Source organism: Apteryx mantelli, chromosome 1 (assembly GCF_036417845.1).
Source record: "Apteryx mantelli isolate bAptMan1 chromosome 1, bAptMan1.hap1, whole genome shotgun sequence".
Lineage (NCBI taxonomy): Eukaryota > Metazoa > Chordata > Aves > Apterygiformes > Apterygidae > Apteryx > Apteryx mantelli.
The window spans coordinates 71,191,311-71,213,783 of record NC_089978.1 but is presented as its reverse complement, the minus strand read 5'-3'; the positions used below and the strand labels follow the sequence as shown (position 1 = coordinate 71,213,783).

Sequence of the window (22,473 nt, the reverse complement as noted above, 5' to 3'; positions counted from 1 at the left end):
TAGCTGAAGAACGCTCTTCAAGTCATCAGTGGCAAAACACTGAGGACCAAAGCCAGCAAGGCTTCATCGAGCTAGCAGAAATTGCTTGTGATTCTCGGCTGCTGAAATGTACGTTGCCATTCTATATTTAAGGAGAACAGACCCCAATGTGCTCAAGTTCTGTTTATTTTAAAGAAAAGCCGAGGGTCCCGTGTACAGCACTAGCATCCAGAAACGGGCATTTTTTGTAGGTCTGTAGATGACCTGCTGTCTCTTGAAACACTGGACTGAAGGAAAAAATGGATGTGATGTGGCTACAGAATTTGTACACGTTTGTTATGTGCGTCTTTCGTGATTGCATGGCTTTTGTGTTGCTTTGAGGGGCCTCGAGTACCTCCTGACTTAGCGATGTGTCACCAAAAGATCATGTTGCCTTAGCTTAGCCCACCATCCCATGTTATGGTGACATAATGCAAATTCTTCATCCAAATTTGGGCTGCTTAGAGATCGCAATCCCGCTCCCACAGGAGTGAAGGAAAACTGTGCATGAAGCTGCAGGGGGAGCTGGGCTTGCCCCACGGTACTCTTGCCCTGCCCAAGCCACTATCCCTGTGAGGGTAGAGAGGGTCCCATCTAGCAGCTGGAGGTTGCCAGTGTTAATGTGATGCTAATAGGGATTAACGCTAATGTGAAACAATCTTTCCTTGCCATTTGTCCCCTATAATCCAACTTTATCAAGTTTTCTACAATTTGTTTCTTCTCCACAGGACCAAACAAGGATAAGCTTGTCCATTCCTGTGAAAATTAAGAGTTTTGTATATGTCTGGGGAGGGGTGCTTCTGCACTGGACTTTAGCTCACTAGCCTAAATTGTACAGATGGAAGCCTCAACCTAGTTATCACATGTGCTTTTGGAGCCCAGTTCAACCTGTTACAAAGCCTTAGCATAACAATATAAAGCTGATAACAAGGATAACAGGGTATGAGACAGAAAAGTAAGTACTCTGAGGAGAATGGTTTTAGGCCACTATGTGTGCAAGAATATAGCACCAAAAAGGGGAAGAAAGATTCCACATCTGAGAAAGCAAGGCAGATATGAACATATGCAGAGATTACAGCCCTCTCCTGTAGCTGAGTCTTGAGGGCATGGCTTACAGGATACTAAGATAAAAAATAAGGGCAAAATTTTCCTCCTTTCACAAGCAAAGCACACTTGCTCTGGGGACCTCATAAGAATATATATTCAGCTTCTGCTGCTGGTATTATGTGCCTATAAGAGGGCTTCTATGGGACTATTAACACAAGATGTGGAAAAAAGGGGGAAGAGTTAGAAGCTACAGGAAACAGGAGAACTCCAAGTAAAGAATTATTTGTTCTGTTCTGATACTATTTAGCAAAAATCAGTTGATTTCGGTAGTCAGTCCTATTTAAAAATTAATGGTAAGGCTATACATCCAAATTAAGGTCGCTGTAAAAAGTTACTTCCAAGCTTACTACCTAATAATGTAGTCACGTTTTTAAGTCAATGGAACAGTTCCTCTCTGTAATAGCCAAGTTCAGTAGCAAATATTTGCAGGCTGGGCTCTAAGAAATAAAAATGAGATAAGCACATTCAGCCTCTGAAGTACAGGTATGATAACTTAACTTAGTTAATGAAAGCATGACCTTGCGAATGACTTCAGTTCCAGAAGAAATACAGAATGGAAAGTGAGATGCACCAAAGAGAGTAGATGGCCTTTTTACTTAAGCTGGTTGATGTAAACAACCTTGAGTCTGAAAAAAGTTGTATTCCCAGAAAAGAGCAGAATACATCCCTTAATGTTGCTTTTACAAAATAGAATTTTATTTCCAAGAGGTAAATGCAGTACTGACAGAGCAGTAATTGTCATATAATACAGCTATTTAGCAAATTTGGCATTTCATCACTAGGAATGTTGAACTTAGAGGCAGTGAGTGAAGAAGCCTGGGGAGGTGAGATGGAGGCAGCCTGGCTGACAGTCCCCCAGGCTTCGAATGGGGACTCTGCCTGCTCCACGCTCAAATGCTTTTGACAAGGTCCAAGGCATTAAAAGCCAAATAGTAGCCTTGAGAATGCAGGCAGGTAACTACCAGCTTGAAATGTACATCTCAGCCTGAAAATAACAGCTACTGTAGCTGAAAGGAGCAAAAATTCTACATTTGTTTCTGAACTATTTTGTTTCCTGAATTGTTTTGTTAGTATTTTGAGCTTTTGACAGTTCTTTCTACAAAGTCTGTTTTACTCTTCTCTTGCAGTTGTTCAGTAAATTTCAACATTTTTTACTGATATCTTTTAAAGCATTATCAAAGAAAGGGATAATTACATGTATTAAAAAAGAATTCTTGGCATAATCTTTTAAACAAGCCTTCCGAAAAATCATATTTGTTAATTCTAAAAATCCCTTGGAAAGAAAAAACACACAACATCTTAAAGGAGCAAAGTTCAGTACTGAACTTTCTGCAAACACCACAGAAAAATAGTCTAATGTAAAATATAGGATGAAGTCTAAAGCTGTGATGATATTAACTTTTATAAGTCCAATACAGTGCTTAGAAGGCCTCTGACGAAAACGTCAAGCTGAGTATAAACAGGTGGGGTCAGGTAAATGAGGAAATGTGTGTTTCACACTTAAATGATCTAGACAAAAAATCCTGAATAGAGAATTATGAGGTTATGTGACAAAGCTAAAGACATGATCAGAGAGGTGAAACAGTTGTTTCATATATATTAGCTAGTTGATGCTCCTCAGCATGAGTTTTAATAGTTTTTGTGATTGCTTATCACGTCTGCTTCTTCTAGAGGTACAACATAATTCTTTTGCAGTAGAAGTATTTATTAAATTACCTGCAAATATAATACAAGAAGATAGAAAGAAATCGATTTGCATAAATACAAGGTTTGAGAAAAATGAGAACCAGGAACATTAAGGCTAAGATGTTAAGAATAAGTAAACTACAAAAGAACCAAAGCCTTTAACTACCATAGAAACAAAGATTTTTATCTTTGGGGACACAAATCATGCCACATGAAATGAATGAAAACATGTTTAAAAAACCCCAGATGCTGCATTATTCGTTTAATAATAGTACAACAGTCAATTGCTCAGTCATTTTAACTTAGCGTGTTTAAAATGTATTCTTTCTGTAACAGCAAATCTCTCATTTATGTCATTTGAAAGATGAAATCTCTCCTTCCTATTTTGTCAGTAGATGTTAAAGTTTAAAGCACTAATCTTAGCAACTGTTAAACAAACAGAGTAGCAATTTCAAAAAACACCAGCCAAACAGACCAGAATAAAGACAAGATTGTTTCTTATAAATAAATTCAGAACACAGATCAACAGAATATTCAGTGATTAATGTATCTCAAATGAAGAAATCAGAAATGCTGATGGCAGGCAAGGCTACGCTCAATAGCCTTGGATGAATAACAGTGATGGTGCCTATTTGTTTGTTTTGATTTACTCCCTCCTCTTTCCTCCTCCTGTTTCTCCCTCCACCCTATGTTGATATAAATCCCATGTCAATTCTTTAGGATAAGAATGGTGTCTTTTTGCATAAATGCCTGTAGAGTGCCCAGTAGAAGAGATGCAAATTGTGAGCTGCTCTACTATATTGTTAATAGCAAATATTAATAGGTGACTGCTGGTTTTGAGCAAAACATTTATTTCTGTTTGGGTTATTCTTGTTATCAGATGTTTATATATTTGCTTATGTATGTATATGCATCTATATGCTCAAGATCAATATATCTTCTGTATAAATCTGTTTATTTTCTTTAAAAGGGAATTCAGATTGAATTAATTGTTCTGGGAGTGAAGAGATTTTTTTTCTCCCCGGCGTAATAATTTCCTTGATGGTTATTCTTAAATCTGAGACATATATTGGCCAGCAGTAGTGTATCTGCTATTATTAGCATCCAGTAACTAGATACTTCTCGAGTTTCCATAAAATTGGGAACATAAGATACACAATTTTAAATTCCACTATAATATTTAATTATATTACTTGATCAGGAACTCTTTTTACATAACAATTATCTCCTCCTTTAAGAGGAAAACTTCAGGCATTTTGGATGAAAGGACAGATCTGCCACTTTAAAGATGCTGGTGTTCCTTTTTTCTTTTGATGAACACTTTGAAAGGTAGCACTCTAACTTTGCCCCTTTTGGGATTTTTTTAAGCAAATATGTCACCTCGGAAATATGATACCAAAGCCAATATTTGGTTATATAATTGTGAGAGATTTTTCTGTTTGCAAAACTGCAAACAATTTTTAGAAGAGGGAAAAATCCAGCTTGCCTTATCTTTTCTTATCAGAGCTAGCTATTAAGCTGCTTTGTAAAATAATTTATTCTCACTTAATTTGACATATTTTATTGGGAGCTAAATATTTCCTTGAATTTTTTTGAGGGGGTTATCGTTGTTATTTGCCTTCCCCCTCAGCCCTCTGGCAAAACTGGATGGGGGCCACTGCATTAGTCTTTGGTAACGCTGACATGACTCTGTCCCTGAACATGCGCTACTGGTCAACAGCTACAGTGATGGCACGCTGCTCCATCAGACTTTTGAATATATGCAACACTCTTGTTAAAATCTAGACGACAGGAAAGGCTTTAATTAACTGAGTGGAGACTAAAGCATTTAGATGCAGAAATATAGAAATATATTGAAAGATCTTCCTATTTGCAAATCAGAAAAAAAAAAGAAAGAAAATCATAACTTGGGGAGCAAGTAGGCATTTCTCATCTAGAAACGAAGAGGAAACTCTACCTTCTCTTCTGAGTGACCCACTGGCCATATCCCCTCCTCTCAAGGGACTGCTGAGTCTTCATGTCAGGTTACTGTCCTGCTTTCCTCACTGAAGCCTAATTAATGATGATTATATAACCTTCCCGAATGGAAAATCAAATCTCTTGTATGTGATTTAGCACAGCCAGTGACTCATGCAGTCGCTCTGCACCGCTTGTGTTGCCGTTTCCCTGGTTGACCGCTCTCGCTTGGGCATGGCCGATCCGAGGGGAGTGCGCTCACGGGCGGGCAGCTTGCATCAAGCCCCCGGTGAGGATGCGGCTGCAGAAATGCCTTTGCAGCGGGGGTCAGAGCACCGTTTCCCACAGCCCTGGCTGTGGGAACTGCCTGAGAGCGGTGCCTCCTGCCGAGTCTGGCTCCTGGCCAGCGAAGCTACTCCAGCTTCCAGCTATAGCTGAACCCAGGAGCCCTAGGGACACCAAATTTTAAAGGCTGAACACACACCTGGGTGATTTCTGGGGGAGGTTACAGCTGCATCTCCCTGCCCGGACTATCTCCCTCCTGGGATGAGGAAAGGTGCCAGTGACCATCCTCCTCTGGGGGAGAGCACCTGCAGGGGTCAATGCATGTTCTGCACAATCTGACCCCCAGCAGCAATCCTGGTGACACACCACCTTGGAAGATGTCAGGTATCTGTTTGGCTTCGATAGAAACAAAATTCTCAGTGTTACACTACAATGGCCTTTAAACAGAGGGGAATTAGCCCTGCAGCTCCCAGTAAAATTAGGGAGAGCAGCTAAGCCACTAACTGGTTTTCTAAGTCTCAGTCCTTCAGATTAATCCATTCAAACCCATCCCTGTACGAACTCCTCAGCTGTCAGTCACAATGCAATTAAGGGAGAAGGTACAAGGGAGGGAGGGAGGCAAGGCCATTTGGATCCCAGCGAGCATGACCCTCTTCCCCCCGCTTTATCCTCTGCTGGAACTGAGGCAAGCACCACTGTAATATGAGCAATTAACAACAATAAAAATGAGCCTACGAAGCAGTTATTTCAAGGGCTGTTCATGTGCAAAAGAGGATGTGTGGAAGTAGAGTAAAACTAGTGACATCTCTGTTAAAGAGGGCAAAACTGGACCTAGCAATTTTTTCAAAACATTAGCAAAAGTTAAGTGAGAAGGAAAGGTGAAAGACTGTTAGGACTGTCACTGCCATGACACTACACTAATGAGAACAGAATATTTAGGTACTCTGATGGGATACAGCCTGTGCAAGGGTAAAACAGCCTCTGCAGCTACGGAGGGCCTCATGTTAATGTAGTAGGAGCATGCAGTCAGAGTGGATTCGGATCACGCTAAACAAATCATTAAAAACAAAGGTAGAATTTGGCATCAGGCAGCTAAAAGAATGCTGGAGATTTGTATTTAGAGAAGAATATCCTGTATCAGTCTCCCATGTGTAAAAACATGCTCACACTTCCACTGCTGCGAAAAGCTACAGGGGAAAGCATTCTTGAATACATTCATAAGGAACATCTCCCGCTAATTAAGCTTAATTTGCAATTTCTGTCTTTCTCCCTCCACAGTATGCTCTACTAACTCTTTTCTTATCTTTAGCTCAGTGTTTTCCCTCAACCAACACCTCTGAAACACAGGATTTGGGGCCAGTGGATCCTAGGCACATCAGAAAAGCGCTGCCCCGTGAAGCTTTGGTACGCCTCTCCCCTGCCACCCATCGCTCAGCTCTGGTCTCGCCCGCTTCGCTCAGAAAGACAAGGGCAACCCTGCACATCGGGCGCAGGGTGAGGCTACGGAAGAGATGAGAAGAAATTGAAAGAGACAAAATAAAGTGAAAGATTAAGAAAAAAGTGGTACAAAGGAAAAAAAAATAAAGCAGAATGCACCTGTCTTATTTTGAAAGCTATAAACTGGAGTCTTTAGAAGATGATTTGGGGTCTCCTGAAATCCATATATTCCCATCTAATTTATAAGCATTAAGTTAGGGAAGATTTCTAGGTAACAGGGTGAAAATGTGTTTTATGTTTCTTCAGAGAAAAAAACTGATAAAAATGCTAGGTTATGAAAACCTAAGGGGTAAAAGGGCAATTTTAAAGTCACATTAAAAAAAAAAGGTTGAAAGTCCTTGAAGGAAATGGATCAAAAATTCCCCCGATAGAAATGTATCCTTATGAGTCAGCACCTGAAATTCAGTTTCTGCTCTAGAAAACAGTACAGCTTGCTGTGTTTGTCTGCCATGCAGCCACATCTCACTTCATTCAAACTAGAAAGCATAAAGGCAGTTATATTTTTATACAAATAAAGCCTCAAATCGTACGGCACCAGACAAGAAATACATATCTCCATACTGCACATAGATTTCTATTCTAGTCATGTGGATCAAGACCAGAAAGTTAAATGGGGACAGGGACATTTTTTCGCAGTGTGGTGTGCGGTTTTTGGAAAGCATGGTGGGGAATTTTTGCTGAGGATGACCTATTTGGAACAATACCAGCAACTTTTGAAATACCACTCTGGAGTTCAATCAGGCAAGCAACTAAGGCAAACTTGGATGGGCAGGAGAAGGGAAAGTAATAAAAGAATATTTCATTTCTGAATATTTCACTAATAGCCATGCAGCAATCTGTTTATCAAGGAACACATTAGGTAAAGATCTGCTCTTCACCCCTCGAAAGATGGTTTCCTTACAATGACTATGCAGTATTAATGACTACGCTGATTATGTCTCTCTCCTTTTTATGTGAATATCGGGTACAGTAGCTGGAGGGGAATGTAAAATGGCAGAGTCTGAGACTGAGGAGGATCTAAGTGTCCTCAGCTATTTCGATGGCCATGGAAGGTGACATGTCACCGCAGCGTGGTGTGTTGGATGCAGACACTCAATTACGTGGCACTACAGCATTTCCCCAGAATTCCCTGGAGAAGGGTGAAAAGGCAGATACAGCAGATTATCAGTTGTGGAGCAGGCCGAATTCACATTTTACATAGTCAGTAGATAAGTCAGCAATCTTATTATTTAGCTAATAGGTACAGTCCTAGCACCTAGTATCAGTGAGCACAAACAAACCCTCCTCTGAACCCTTCATTATTTGCAAAGTTACCCAGAATCCAGGATTACAACTTATAAGTGAAGTGCATTAACGGAAGGAACTAACACAATTTCAAACTTCATAGGTATTTACGGAGTTTTTGCAAATCGGTTGCTCGATCCATGTGATGTGAGATTCATCCCATAATGTTAGAAATAGTCCTTTCAGTTAACAGCCTGTCTTGTTCTATGGAACCATACTTATATTTTATTTTGTATAGCTAAAGTAACATTTATACAACAATTAAAGCTTACCATTGCTGTAAGACCGAAAATTTCCTACAAATTTTATGTATTCATATGTTGGAAATTCCTTTGGGTTCAAACTTCCTCTCAGAAGATGACAATAAAACTCTAGTTCATTGTCAGCTGGATTGTTAAAAGAAGAAGAAGAAGAAATAAATATACTATTTAAACTAAACACAACGAATGGTGCCTTTCAACCCCAATCTTGCAATCAGCAGCATGAGCGCAGCTTGTTACCACTCAGATTCCTATACACCAATGTACTATAAACTGCAGGATCAGCACCTCTATAAGCAAATGCCTTGCATGAGACCCAGGATGTTCAGCACTATGCACAGGTCTGGATACAGTTAATTTACACATTTTGAGACTAACTCACCATTCTCTTACACCATCTTCCTCATAGGAGTTACACTGGCATAACATTGTTGTATTGAAGGAGAAGAATGGATTTATACCTTTTTCTATTTGGAATTTTCATCATTCACAGATGTTCTATATCTCGTGTTGGAAAAGTGTGCCTAATTACCTCAAAAATATCTATTAAATTAACTTCGGCATATTAGCTATCAGCTGCAGGTTTTGTATATACAGTAGATTAAGCAGCTGTACATCTTATTATCATGTGTTTTCTGGATGAGGCAAGGGAAAGGATTTTTAAGAAAAACAAAATTCAATTAGAAAAAGAATTATGATGATTTTACAGATACTTTTCAACTGTAATGCAAAACAAAGGTATGCAACATTAGCGTATCTCCAAACAGCATCTTACTTTAATAGGCTGAAATATCAATTAAGATGTGATTTGTCTCAGGAGAACTCTCAGTTTCCATTGGCTAACCTATTTTTCTTAGCTGTCTCAAAAGATACAATGTTTAATAATTAACATAACTGCAAGCAGTCATAGCCTAGTAAAATAAATGCAATGAGTTTAGTTTTAAAATAGTACTGAAGGTCATTCCAGGTGGCAAGATCTTTTTAAAATGCTATGGACATGAAGTTTATATTGCATGTTACATAAAATCTCTTTCTGAGAGAAAATTCTTATCCTGCCCATGCTTTTTCCTTTATAGGGAATGATAAAATAAAACTCACTTTTTAGGTAATCCGATGAGGCAGAATCTGTCATAAGCATACAAGAAGACAACATCTTATAAATTTCTGAATGTTCTTGTTCTGGGAGGAAATTTAGCAAATTCTGATCCAAGACATCGCACTGCAAAGAAAAAGAAATCTTGAGAGACTTATCACAACAAACAGCAACGTGGCATGCACATTCCCTATCACCCATTACGCCAGTAGTTGCTACCAGTTTGGCGGGACACTATGCAGGGATACATGGCAGGCCAGGTATGAAACCTGGGGGTTTTCCCGCTGACTTCCAGGCACTCCTGACAAAGCTCAGATGAAGGGACAGCTCATAGGTGAGCTTAGTGGACCCTTGTTGGTGGCCCCGTTCTCAGCTCAGCCCTGAGCATGGGTGATGCTCCTACACTATGTCTCAGGCCGTCGGATGCATTGGGCACGGCTGCATGGCTAAAGCAGAGGACCTGGGGGAGAGCTGGAAAATGGAGCGCGTCCTCGGCTGTTGGACCCTCGGCTGGGGGTGGCAGCCGTTTCTCTCCCTTTACAGCCCCCTGCGAATCACGCCAGGGAGGTGGGAGCAAAGGTGACGCCGTGGTCTGGTCATCACTTTGCAGCAGTGACTGACCCCTGGGACCAGGACTTCACGGTGCCACCAGCGCCAGACCCTTGGCCAGCCCTGGACTCAATGCTGAAGTCCTCTAAGCATCGGCAGCTGGCAGGGAGGTGAAATGCTTCTGAAATCTGTGTGGGATCTGCGCGATTGATACTGAGATTTAGGTGTGGAAAGAGGGGATCGATTCATGCAAAAGGGGTTACTGGCCCGTGATGGAGAAGACAAGAGTGTGTCACAAGGTCACCAAGGGGCAACTCTCACCACATTCAGCCATGGTGACAAACCTAAAGCTAGAAAAGCATCTGAAAGGAAGTCCTAAGGTAAAGTAGCCCTCTAATGGCTTTCACTTACGTTCATCTCCCTTGAGACTACCTCGGGCTGAGTTGGCATACTGACACAGCTTCATGTGTTGTCAGAGCAGCTGCTATCAGGCTGTATTTCATGTTGAAAATGTGTTAGCCCTGTATGAGACTGGCAACTTATTAATCATCATCATTTATTTATGTATTTACTTAAGATTATGCTCTGCTTTCCACGCACACCTGCTGTTCTGTGTGGAATTTATACCTAAGGTATTGAAATGCATCAAATATACTTTGAAAATGATAGTGCTACAGTTTATACACCTTTCTTGATGTGATAAAATATTAATTTAGATTATTAAACTGTATTTATTTATTGTATGAGCTCATTACTTGAATAGTCTTTTTGTTAAGAATATTTGAAAACTATTTTTGTGACTCATTTAGTATGTACCTTATTAAGTATTCATCCTATTGATCCTACATAGGATTTGGTTTTATGTATATGTATATATACAATGTTTATTTTCATACAAAATATATTACATTGTTCATGTAATTTCGGGCGTATGAAGAAACACAGAGATAGAAAAATCTCCAGGAGTGAGCACTTGATGGGAAACCTCAGTGGCGAGTCCTATTTGAGGCCAATGACAAGACCTTGGAAAAGTAATTTTTCCTTCTCATTCCTTTTCTACCTGGAAACAGTAGATAATAAGTATATCCACCAATTTCACATAAGTATCACGAGGGTTAATTAAGCTCCCATACACTCAGCAATAGTTGCAGAAGGACTGGAGAGACCTACTTATGGTAGGCTGTATCCTTATCCTCACCTATGTGAGCTATCTCAGCTCCTCAAACTCAGTGTTGCTTATTTAGCGATCTGAGGATGTGTGACCTTTTGCCTTCCACGTTGGCCGAGTTCTGATTCAAAACACATTATTAAGTCTGCAGCGTCTTTTCTGATTAAGATTATTTAATTGTTGAAGCCCACAACTACATGTATGGTAGGAGTTGCCAGAGACTCTCTTCTTCCACACACCTGCCTCAGAGCGACCTGCCCACCTGCTTCCATGAGCACTATCTATTGACTGATTTCACCAATATACAGGTCCTGGCATTTATATTTTTTGCCTCCGTCATGTACCATATCCAGAATTTAATCTTTTCTGTTGGGGAATACCAACTTTTTTTATGAGCGTGAACAAAACTGTAAGATTTATGAGTGCAAACCGAACTGTAGGATTTATACTCTTGCCTCCTGCAGGAGTTAGTCCCACCTGTGAAGCAGCACACAGAACAGAATTTCTTGATCTTGCACAGATCAAAAATAAATCAGTATTCTTGAATCAATATATCAATCACGAATACATCAACAGTTCAAATATAGAGCAAGCAGCAAATATTCCACAATCTTACTGGGGTTGTAGGAAATATCAGGCAAGCTATTCAGAGCTAATTCTGCACCAGATCCAAAAAGCAGACAACTAGTGCCATGGCAAAAAGGTGACAAGCAGAGATGGACAAAATCTGGTCACCACAGACAAAGAGGCATCAGTTGGAGGGGAACGGTTTGCAGCTTTGTCTAATTGTTCTAATCGTTCTGCAGGGGCCAGTTCTGCCCCACTGGCAGCCACAGCCATGAAAAGCATTGCCGAATGAGGCAGGCAAAGCGGATAAGAGATAAATTACAGTGCCTGTGAGCAGAGTGGTTAGATGAACTACATTAATGCATATTTATGCTGCTAAGCTTTGAATCTACTCTGCACCTTCAAATCTGTGGATCCTGCCTGCTAACAGAAACTTCTGAGCATTTATCCCTGATAGCTGTGACAGGAAAAGAAACACCTTTGCATAAATGAATGATGGTCAGTCCTTAAAACAGTGCACAGCAAACCTGCCCCCAGTTCTCTGATGGTTTGGTGCAGCGCTCAAATATCTGTGCAGTTTGAACAAAACAGCTGTACTCCGATGCGGAGCTCTTTCCTCACCGTTTCACTGCTCTTTTGGGAGGGAGAAGAAGGAGGAAAGATGATGAATAATTTCTTATTGCAGGGAAGAAAAGCAGGGCAACTGGTTAAGGGAGTCAATACAAGAATGGGAAGGTGGAGGGACATAGATAAGACAGGCTTCTTTCACAACAGCCAAAAACCAAGACAGCTCTGCAGTTGCGTGCTGGGATTCGGCCCCGGATATTGCGGTATGAATCTGTATATACTGCAGCCATGCCTATCGCCTCCCTACAATACGGTGTACAAAACTTGTGCATACCAGGAGGTGCTAGGTCCTGGATTTGCCCAGCGTAACGTTTCGCTAAGCACCTAACGCAGCAACACAGCTGCCTCAGGAGCCCAGCTGGAGAAGGAGCCCTCCTATGGGAAGCTCCATGTGCCTGGGACCACCTTGCTGCTGGCGGCCGAGGACCCTTGTGAGGGTCGGCTCTGAGCCGGGACACCTCGGCTTCCAGGCTGGACCTTGGTGAGAGGGAAATATCCCCAGGAACAGTGCTGAGAGCATCTCAGATGGTCTTATGTCTTTTGCCCACCAGTTGGTAAGCTAATGAAACACCTCCTGCTTGAGCCTGCAGGAGCAACATCCTCCAGAAATCTCTGTCTTCTCCTACAGATGGGAAATAGTTGCTCTGATGTCTTGTGTTTAATTGTTTCCCTGCACAGAGCAGGTAAGAAAGGACTGGGAGGATCCTCCTCCAGAGACCTGCATAGTTTTGGAGATGTAACAGTTGACTGGACAACGCTACGAGTTGTGACCAGATTTATGGGAGTAACTTTACTAATATTTAGTCTTACAGCATGGGATCAAGCTCTATTTACATCAACCAGTGCTAGGAGTAGCCTCTAAATCTTGTAATAACAAACTATTTAGAATTACAACAGAGGTTTTGAAAAGTTTCATGGAACTTAAAGCAAGCAAAGCTGTTTTAAAAAGAATTAGATATATATTGTTCCCAGCACCAAGGTCTTTCATGATTTTAATGAAAGAAAAGTCATCAGATTTCTAGAGAGGGGCCCTCAGAGACCCCTGATTTGCATTCTGCCCAGTTATGCTTTCTATTCAATGCTCAAAGCAGCAGATTTGCAGAGCCTTTTTTTTTCTGCAGCCACAAAAGAGAAAGAATTGGTGTTTTGTCTCTCAAACAGTCACTAAAATTAACTTACAAATAGTCCCTGGAAGTAAAAAAAGTAAGCCACATAGATTTTTCAGAGAGCACTCCAATCAATTTTAAAACTTAAAAAGACATACAGGCAGGACAGCATGGGACTAAAATGCCCAGTACGCTGTCTAACTGCACACTCAGTTGGACCTCTGGCCATGGCTGTACCAATTTGCACACCTCAGGGAGACAGTGGCCTTTATTGCTTACTCAGTGGCGGTCTCTGGGATGCACACAATCTCTCCACAAGTGTGGGTGGACGGGGCAATTTCTAACCACAAACACTTAATCAGTCCTGAGAATGTCTGTGGGAACTTCCTCTGCTGCATCTGGGCCTTGGCAAGCTGGTCCTTGACTTGGGCTGTTTGCAATGTTGCTTCAATGCAAATGAAAAATAATGGTCATCCTTGTGCTCATTTCGGACTGGGTACCATGCAAGATTATAATACAAAGCATGACTTTGGGAGGGAAAAACTGAAGGGCCTGAAGGGCCAACTCAGGACTTAGGAGCCTGAATCCACCCATGCTCAGCCAGGGCTTGAGATTTTAGGGACAGGGACTGAAATTTGTGTTTATGTGACTTTCCTGAAAAGTGATACTTTCCCGCAGCAGATCTACAGTTTCCACTAAGTATTTGGAAAAGATAGCAATAAACCCCCCAAAACTGTGAAAAACCAAAGAGACTCCATGCAAATCAGTAAGTGTATGAAGGCCCAACAGATTGCAGGACAGGGCTCTCTCTGCCTTTGCAATAAATGTAAATGTCAGGAAACAGTCAACTATTGAGTTTTTCAACTGTTGAGGATTAAAGAAAACTGAAATGGATAGATTTAGTTCAATCTACTGTTGCATAGCAATATCCTTGCTTTTACCAGGAGTTGCTGCCTTTCATCAAGTCCTTTAAACCTCAGAAGAAAATAATTTTGTTCATATTACAGCAAGGTAGTGTGTGTGGCTGGGTGGAAAACATGACACATATTTGGTGGAAATGTAAGCAAGGGAAAAATAATTGTAATTTTCCCAAGTACATGTGTGTGTGTGGGGGGGGGAGGTACAATAGTGATTTGGCAGCTATTTTTTCTCCTGGGTATGTATTTATTTGAGACCAAGCCACTAAAAATGAATGTGAGAAGTAATTCTTAATTATTGTATCATTTCTCCTAGAGCAGCCTTAGCATCAGGAGCAGGGTTCAAAGCAGCCCCCCTCCACTGCTCCCGCAGCCCAACCCAGCGGCACACAGGAGCATCTCCAAGAGCAAGCTCCAGCAGCCCATGGGTAAATAAGCTATCCGAAACCAGAGCATGAAGCATCAGCTCCAGCACCGCCACCTGGGAGCGGGGTGCATTTGCCTTGGGAAACGAGTTTAGCTGCAGGGAGCAGCCCTGACAAGCTCAGCAGCCGCCACCAGTTAATTCAGGGTGCAATCCCACTCCTCTGAATTCGATTGGGATTTTCTCCTTTATTGTGGTGGGAGCAGGATAAGGCCCTTAGTGAGCTCCTCGTCAGGCTGCCAGGAGCACTGGGGCTGTTCACCACTAGCTTAGAAATCAGAGATGGAAAAGACCAGCCAGGTTGCCCTGTCCCTCCCTGGTCAGAGTATTCCCGAAGAGCTTTGCCGAAATGCCTCATAGCAACAAAAACTTGAAGTGTATGAATCACACTCACAGAGAACAGAGCTGATCAACAGCACGACCAGCATAAATCACCGCATTTTCAGGAAAACATCCCCTCCACCCTATTACGGTTGGTTCTAAAAATACAGGGTCTGATCCTACGACCACCATGATTTACACAGTCACTGGATGCCCTTGTTCATGTGCGCCAACAATTCATAGTAGAAAAGCTTACGCCAGAATTACTCACCGGTAAATGCCCTAGAAGAGGTGTAATGCTGTCAGACACGTAGATGATGCTTCCACCTGTGGTTACTGCTATAATGAAGCCATCTAATGCCTAGGGAAAATACACAAGGGGAGAGTACTTTAATAGGGATGAGGAGTGTAAACAGCGCATCTCATTGTATGTTGATCAAAACTGTTTTGCCTCAGCACCATACTGTCATCAGGTTGTAGGAATGTTATTTCAAGTCGCAGAACAGTAATTCTCTGATTTTACAGTCTGATTTAACTTTTACAACACTCTTTGTAGTCTAGTAAAACCTACTACTGAAGCAACAAAGGGCTCACAGGAACATTTCATGTCTCAGTTTTTAAATTAATCACACATTTTAATAATGCAAAATGACTAAGACTGGATCCCTTGGAAGTTATTAAAATGAACATTTGAGCTCTGTGTAAATATCAAAGGATGATAAAGAATGCAGTCCTATCTCAAAATGGTAGTTCTCTGCAAAACCCATAAATCTCAGTTTGTATTAATGTAATGTTGTATATTACTGGGCTTTCATGTAAGTAAAAGCAATGCAAATGATCAAATAATCCTTAGCCTGAGTTTTAATTGAGTGATTTGTTTTAAAGGTCATGGTATTAGATTACTCATTCAAGGAGAAATTCAAACTTCTGCAGAGCTTCTGCCTCACTTCTGTCCCACCTTGCAGTAAGCCCTTTCACTCCTGGGACTGAAGAATACCAGCATGTCAGTCCTGTCCTCTGCAGAGAAGCAATTTCACCTTCAAAATTAGTTTCCTCCTCATCCTGAGCTGCAAAGTTTTGAGCTAAATCTTGCTCAAAGCTAAATCCAGCTAGATTTCCGGACTCAAAGCTAGGTTTCATATACTCTGAGTAGAACCCCCAAAATAATTAAGGGTCAACACCAGGTGCTCAGGGACTATGTTAAATCCTTCCCACTGAAATTAAGGAGTCACTGGTGAACTTCCAGTGCCTTTTGAACAGAGCAGGTTTGGGTCCTTTTTGTCAGTTTACTGGTGATCCAGAGTTGGTGCTGACTGCAGTATTTGAGCAGTGCAAAGACTGCAAACACAAATGAGTCAGAACAGAGTTGGAGCATATGCTAGAGGAAATACTTGTGCAGAAGACAGGTGTATTGCAAACAGCCTGATTAGGGTGACACAGAGCTACAACAGCTCACTGCAAATCCCAGCACCCCTCCAAGCCAGGCTAGTGGTTGCTCCTGCGCGCTGCAGAACATCCTTCCCCCCCGCTGACTTCAGTAAGGGGAAGGATTCGGAGAGTACTGGAAAATGCTAATTGTTTTTTTAAAAAAAAGGAGAGCGCAAAGCCTTGAATAACGACACAAACATATGTTCCTTTTTCTGGAGAACGCTGAGCACCCACAACTATTTAAGTCAATGGGAATCTGCTGGTGCTACAATCCTTTGAAAAGCAGGTCAATAACTTATACCCCAGTAGAAGAGTGTGTGTTTAGCATCTCTGAAAACCCTCCAGCTGCAATAGCTAGTTTGATTTTGTTAAGCTAAGTGCAGAGAATGTACAGTACATTCAAGCTGTTTTCTAAAAAACATGATAGCTGTTAACCCATAGAAGAGAGCAGTGGTTTTTCAAGGCAGCTGGATTGTGCATGTTACTATGGTGAAGGGTTTTTTTAAAAAAAAAATCAAGTCTTTGTATAATTTGCATTGGATATGAAATAAAGTGACTCACATCAGAATTTTGTGGTAAAATCAAGTTAATGTATGCATACATAATTCTATTTTTATTTACTTGCAACTCGTTCTTCTAACGTTAAGATGGCATATCCCCCATCAAAGATTTCACTATTGCAACAATCATAAATGGACACAGCCTAATACCAGCTCTTATGTGATTTGATGACAGTCTTTTTATGGTGTGAGAAAAGGCCAGTTTTAGGAAAGCCAATGCATTACTGCAGTCAAGTATACTTTGAATCTTTTGAACCAGTGCTTAAAAGAAGCCCTTCCCATTTTTCAGTAACAGGACAGGAAAAATTTTAAGCAGGCTTGTCCGAATGTTAACGAAATACGACTAGAGGAAAGCAAAAAAGAATGATGAACAGCTGGCTCAACAGGACATCCCAACACCCAGTGTTAGCTTGAAGGGCATGGAAATTCAGAGTAGCAAGCAGTTTATTTATAAGCTAGGAAACTAAAAGCAGTTGTTTTCATCTAAAATTGTATGGCATGAAAGTAGAATCAACAAAGGCACAGCCAGTCAAGACATCTGCCAATTTGTTGCCATCTGAGGGAAATATTTTAAGGCAAGCTGAAGGAGTTGCGTATGTTAAATTCCTGTGCGCTGAAATGTGAATCTGCAGTTGTCAGTTCAATGTGAATGCGGAGCCTTTTTACCCCGAACCAGGAAAACGCTAATCGCAATGAATGGCAATGGCAGAGGGAGGCCGAGAGCCCGTGAGCGCCGGGAAGGTGCCACCGCTTCGTGCCACCCCCGCAGTGCTGAGCGCCGCTCCGGGGTGGCTGCTCCTGCCGGCAGCCTTCCCTGCCTACAGCCAGAGCCCGAACCCCGCGCCACGCTCGTGCCACTTGCAGGAACCACGATGGAGACGGCACTCCCGCACCCCAAAAGAGGGAAGGGCTGCTCTTAAGGGACGCGGTGGAGCCGTGTAACCTCTACGTGTACAGTACTGGAGGAGATCATTGTTGAAAAGGGCTCTCGCTGTTACTAAGAGAGAAAAACGCATTTCAGCAGCTCATTTGCATTTCATCTCAACCCTGCATAAACGCCGTTGAGTCACCTCCCTTCAAATCCCAGCTAGCGTTAAAAGCGCCTATGGTATAATTTAAAGGTAATTTAAAAACTATCATTGCGAAATAACTGTGCTCCCTGTTATAATAAAAATATGTTTGATGAGGGCCTTGAAAATCATTATAGTAGACGTATTAACTGTATCAAACCAGCAGGAGCTGTCAGTTTTTATCTGCTTGTATAGCACCTAGCACTAAAGGGACCTGACACTGTGGCTTTTTAGGTGCTACTTTTGCATAGATATTAGGTAATAATAATGCATCCCAAGAAAAGGTGGAAAAAATGCTGCTTTCCCTTTTGCTCACCTCTGTTTGTAATAATAAAATGTAAACTGGGATTTAACACCTCTTCTGGCTTGCATTTCTTGGAAGTCTGTGTGCACCGTACCTGGCTGCGGCAGCACCACACAATGGTACTGCCCCTCCAGGAATGAAAAGGAGTATGTGGGATTCTGGTCCCTCGTTCCAGAGGCAGCTCTGCTCAATGGTCAAATATGGGAGTGCCTGAAACCTCCTCTTTTGGGACAGCAGACAACATTTTATTCTAGAAGCATGGGCATTTCCACATCTGTTCGACATAATTAACAAAAAACATATATGCATGTTCACCTCCAACATCAGCTGGGTGAATTCTTCATTGCTGAGGAATGAAGGCTTCCAATCCTGCTGAATTTCAGAAATCTCTGTCTGTGCCGAGACTTCTAGACAAATAAAACAGTGCATGTTTTTAAATTCAGAGAAACTTGTATCTTGCAAGACTATACATGAATTGCTCTGAAAGGATAGAAATCATCTCTATATTCAAAAATTGTGATTTCCAAGCATGAGATTTGCATACAGAGTGAGAATACAACCAATATCTAAATGGTGCTCAATCCTGAAATGTTTTCCTCGAGTTTTACTTAGCTCGACTGGAATCAGCTACAGTGGGAGCTTGCATTCACATAGCCATTGACTTAAATCAGCCTTACTGAGGTGAGTATTGATCAAAAGATAAAAGTGCATGAAACTAAAATCAAGGCAAGGATTAGCACATGTCAAAGAGGTGGTTACAATTTACTAAATTTTCAAAATTAGGATGCCAAAGAGCTAGACTTCAGCCCACCGCTCCCGTGCTGAATGGGGAGCGGCGGGAGAACTCCTTCGGAGGAACCCCACAGGGCTGTGGCCCCAGCTGGCACAGGCTTCCCTCCGTTCCCCAAAACGCAAGCAAAACATGAGTGTTTCACCAGCCTGACCCTGGAGCTGCCTTCTCCCTCTCCTGTGCCCACTGCCAGCTCCAGAGAGGAGGGCAGAGGAGAGGGAGCAGAGCGCCGGCGTCTCATCCCCAAACCCTGCCTGCAGGACGGTCTCCTACGCTCCGAGTCCACGATGACAACCCTGCTGTGAGACATGCTCGCAAGGTTTTGCCCCACTGCTGGCCCAGTCTGGCCTGTAGCAGCCTGCGGGTGCCAGCTCCCTGCCAGCTTTCCTTGGAGGCGTGCAGGTGCGCTGGGCTAAAAAACTGCAGTGAAACCCGGAGCCAAACAAAAGATAGCTGGGTGCACTTGGGTAAGCTGTTTGCTCCAAAAAACAGTGACTCATGTTAGCTTTACCCAAGTAATGCACTACTAAACTTGTCAGTCAGTGTGATGGGGACAAATTTTACGATGTGGAGAGACTTGCGCTGGTTTTGCTCGCTGTTCGCTTTGCTCCTCCAAAAGTGTTCCTGAATTGCAGCACTGCACTGAGCGGGATGCTGAGTGCAGCCTGTCTTTTCCTTTCAGCACCACCTGCTAATTAATCCGATTGATTAACACTTATAGAGCATGTAATACCCAGTGCTCTCCATTCTGAGCATATAGGAAAACTGGCCAGAGAAATGAAAATGGCTAAATGATATTAAAGGCAGTAAATTTATAACAGTGCCTGTGCATATTGTCTCCTAGAAATAAATCAGAGCCTCCATTCAGGCTTTATTAGTGGAGATGCAGCTGTTTGCTTCTAACAGCTTATTCAGCTTGCTTTCTGCACTGCTGGGGGTTGTCACTGACAGCACAGTGGCTCTCCAAAGCCAGGACGGTTTGATATGGAGCTTTCAAAAGCAAACTAAGGAAAAAGAGAGACCAGCCCCAATCAGATTTTTATTATGTAGTCTCAGAATATAGGATACTTTCAGCAGATCGATAGCATGGAAAAGATGCTATATGCAAAACATAACTGCCAGAAGAATTACTTGAGATTTGGTAGATTCCATGGATTATAAAGAAAGAGACTGTGTATGAAACAGAAAATCTGAAAATTGACCTGCTCCTCTGTTATAACTAAAATCTTGATTTAGCCCACTAAGTGCAAGGGAAACATGAACCAGATCCAAGCTACTCTGAAAATAATCAACATTTTAAAACTGTGTTGCTTTGTATTATATTGTGTGGCTACTAATCTAGTTTAAAAATAGATGACATTTGCCTTTTTTAGCAAGTGCACAAAAAGTCACAGCTTGACCCAGTTGCTGTATAAGGATTTGTGGCTCTTAGCTTTCTTTTGCTTAATTATTCTTCTAGAAATGAAGTGCCTTTTTGAGTAAATTATTTGGGCTATCAGCTACTCTTGTCTACACTTATTCAAATCCCGTGAGATGGTTCTTTGCTTGGCTTTATAACTGAGCATAGTCACATTCTCCTTTACTCTGCCTTGAGCAGCTAAAAAAATAGATACATTATTACTGTCATTTTTTAATAGGTATATACAATTATCAAACTTTCAGATGTCCTAGTCATGCCCTCCTGTATGAAATGATCTTGTCTATGATAAAAATTCATTTAAAGAGAAACTTCACTCTAACAACAGAATCACTATAATTATTTCCTCCATAAGTTTGACACTTGTGACTCCGTTATGTTGGGAATCATGATATAAGAGTTTTTATGCTCTTTTCCTCTCACCCAGAGCTCTCCAGGGAGCATGGGTGGGAGATGGCCAAATGAATGAAGGTGAGCCAGGTGACGTGGTGCTTTAGCTCACTAGAGCCCATTCTGCCTTGTGGGACCAGGGCTGTTCCCCCATGGTCACTCGCTGAAGCCCTCGGCCTCTTTCGCACAGGAGCACAACAAGAGGGTCCCATTTTAAACCAGCCCCAGATGATTTATAAGGGAGAAGCATTTAAACTGTCTTTTTTGAGCTGCTGGCTGAAGTCCATGTGTCAAGGAGGCTGCTGTTCACATTTCTCTCACCTACTGAAAAAGAGACCAACCAGACTAGAACAGTCGGGTCTGAAATTACTCTGTGGTGAGGGCACATTTTAAAAATACTTAGCAATTGCTGCTGTGTGTGTTTTAAAATAAGCTCCTGGTCTTCCAAGCCCAAATTTTACAACTGCCCCTACATGCTGTGCAAATGTGACATAGCTTCTGCTTGTGCAAACTGGGTGGAACACATCAAGTACCCATGCATACAATTTGCCAAAATTGGCTTTAAAAATAGAGGCCTTTTCTGGTCTGAATTTTCCACTGTCTGCAGAAAATTGTGTCCTACACAGTCCACTGAGGAGAAGGGGGCTTGACAGATTGCTTCCCTACATTTTCTGTGGAGAAGCTGGGGTGAGTGCTTTGTTCTGCTCAGAATATTGCAGATCTCAAGGGAAGGAAGTCTTCTCTCTGGCCCAAATCTCCTTTCGTTCAAAGCATCCCTCTTCATCAGGTACGCTGCAGAGCAGTGCTGCCCTCCTTTCCCTTCGTTCCCGACATTCATTCCCTTCTCTGGCAGGTTGAGAGTTGTTCTCAACTAAAGAGCAGCTGAGGAGATGGATTTGGGCAGCACAGTGCCTGCATATTTTCTCATTAGAAGTTATGAGACAGAAATGAATACCTTGCAGTAGCACTTTTAGGCCCCTTGAGCCATTCTGATCATCGCTGAAGGAACAGGATATTGTACTACCATTTGGTTATCGCATGAAGAACTGTGGTAAATTTACCATTGTGTTTCTGCAGGAAGCCAATGACTTTTTCCAGCACAGTAGTTTTGTCCATTTTGCGGGTGTTGCCAGGAAGCATGGAGCTGAGCTCTTTGATGAGAACATTGAACTGATCGCGTCTCTTCTTCTCAGACTTGTTACGTGAAGCCCTGTAAATGGAAAAAAAAAGAAAAGATGAGCAGACCCAGAAAAATTCTGAAGATTTAGAATTAAAAAGCCTTTAGAAAGTGTGTTTAGATTACAGACTCCTCAGAGAGCCTATTTCTGCCGCTGTGTTCGAAAAGCTCATAGGAAGAAAGGACCTGATTTCATTGGGGGTGTTTTGGCACCACCATAGTACTATCATTAAGACTGCTGATAATCTCTTGAGTGAGTGCCCTTTAATGTTTTTTTATTATATATCAACCTATACACTAGGAAGTGTTTTCTGAATTGTTCTCTTGAATACTGCAATTGTTCTGCTTGGAAGGTATTGCCTGGACTTCTGTAGCCATGTGAAAATAAAAAGGAATATAACCTAGATTTGTTTGTTCTTCTGAAAGGTCCTCAAGCAAGCAAGATTTGCTTTGTTAAATACATAAAGATCTA

General features: G+C 41.8%; 1 protein-coding gene across 2 annotated transcripts in view; it reads right to left on the bottom strand.

Moving 5' to 3' along the window:
• Window positions 1–22,018, bottom strand: part of NPAS2 (neuronal PAS domain protein 2) — a 43,336-nt gene extending 21,318 nt beyond the window's left edge. Inside the window, exons 1-5 of one of the 2 annotated variants that reach the window (XM_067289710.1) lie at window positions 21,886–22,018; window positions 18,543–18,634; window positions 15,137–15,226; window positions 9,192–9,312; window positions 8,106–8,219 (exon numbers count right to left, since the gene is read on the bottom strand). In XM_067289710.1, the coding sequence (XP_067145811.1) occupies window positions 8,106–8,219; window positions 9,192–9,312; window positions 15,137–15,226; window positions 18,543–18,634; window positions 21,886–21,964 (496 nt within the window). In that variant the 5' untranslated portion in view covers window positions 21,965–22,018. The remainder of the gene's footprint in view (window positions 1–8,105; window positions 8,220–9,191; window positions 9,313–15,136; window positions 15,227–18,542; window positions 18,635–21,885) is intronic. The other variant, XM_067289709.1, reaches the window with a different exon arrangement.
• Window positions 22,019–22,473: the final 455 nt, after the last annotated feature.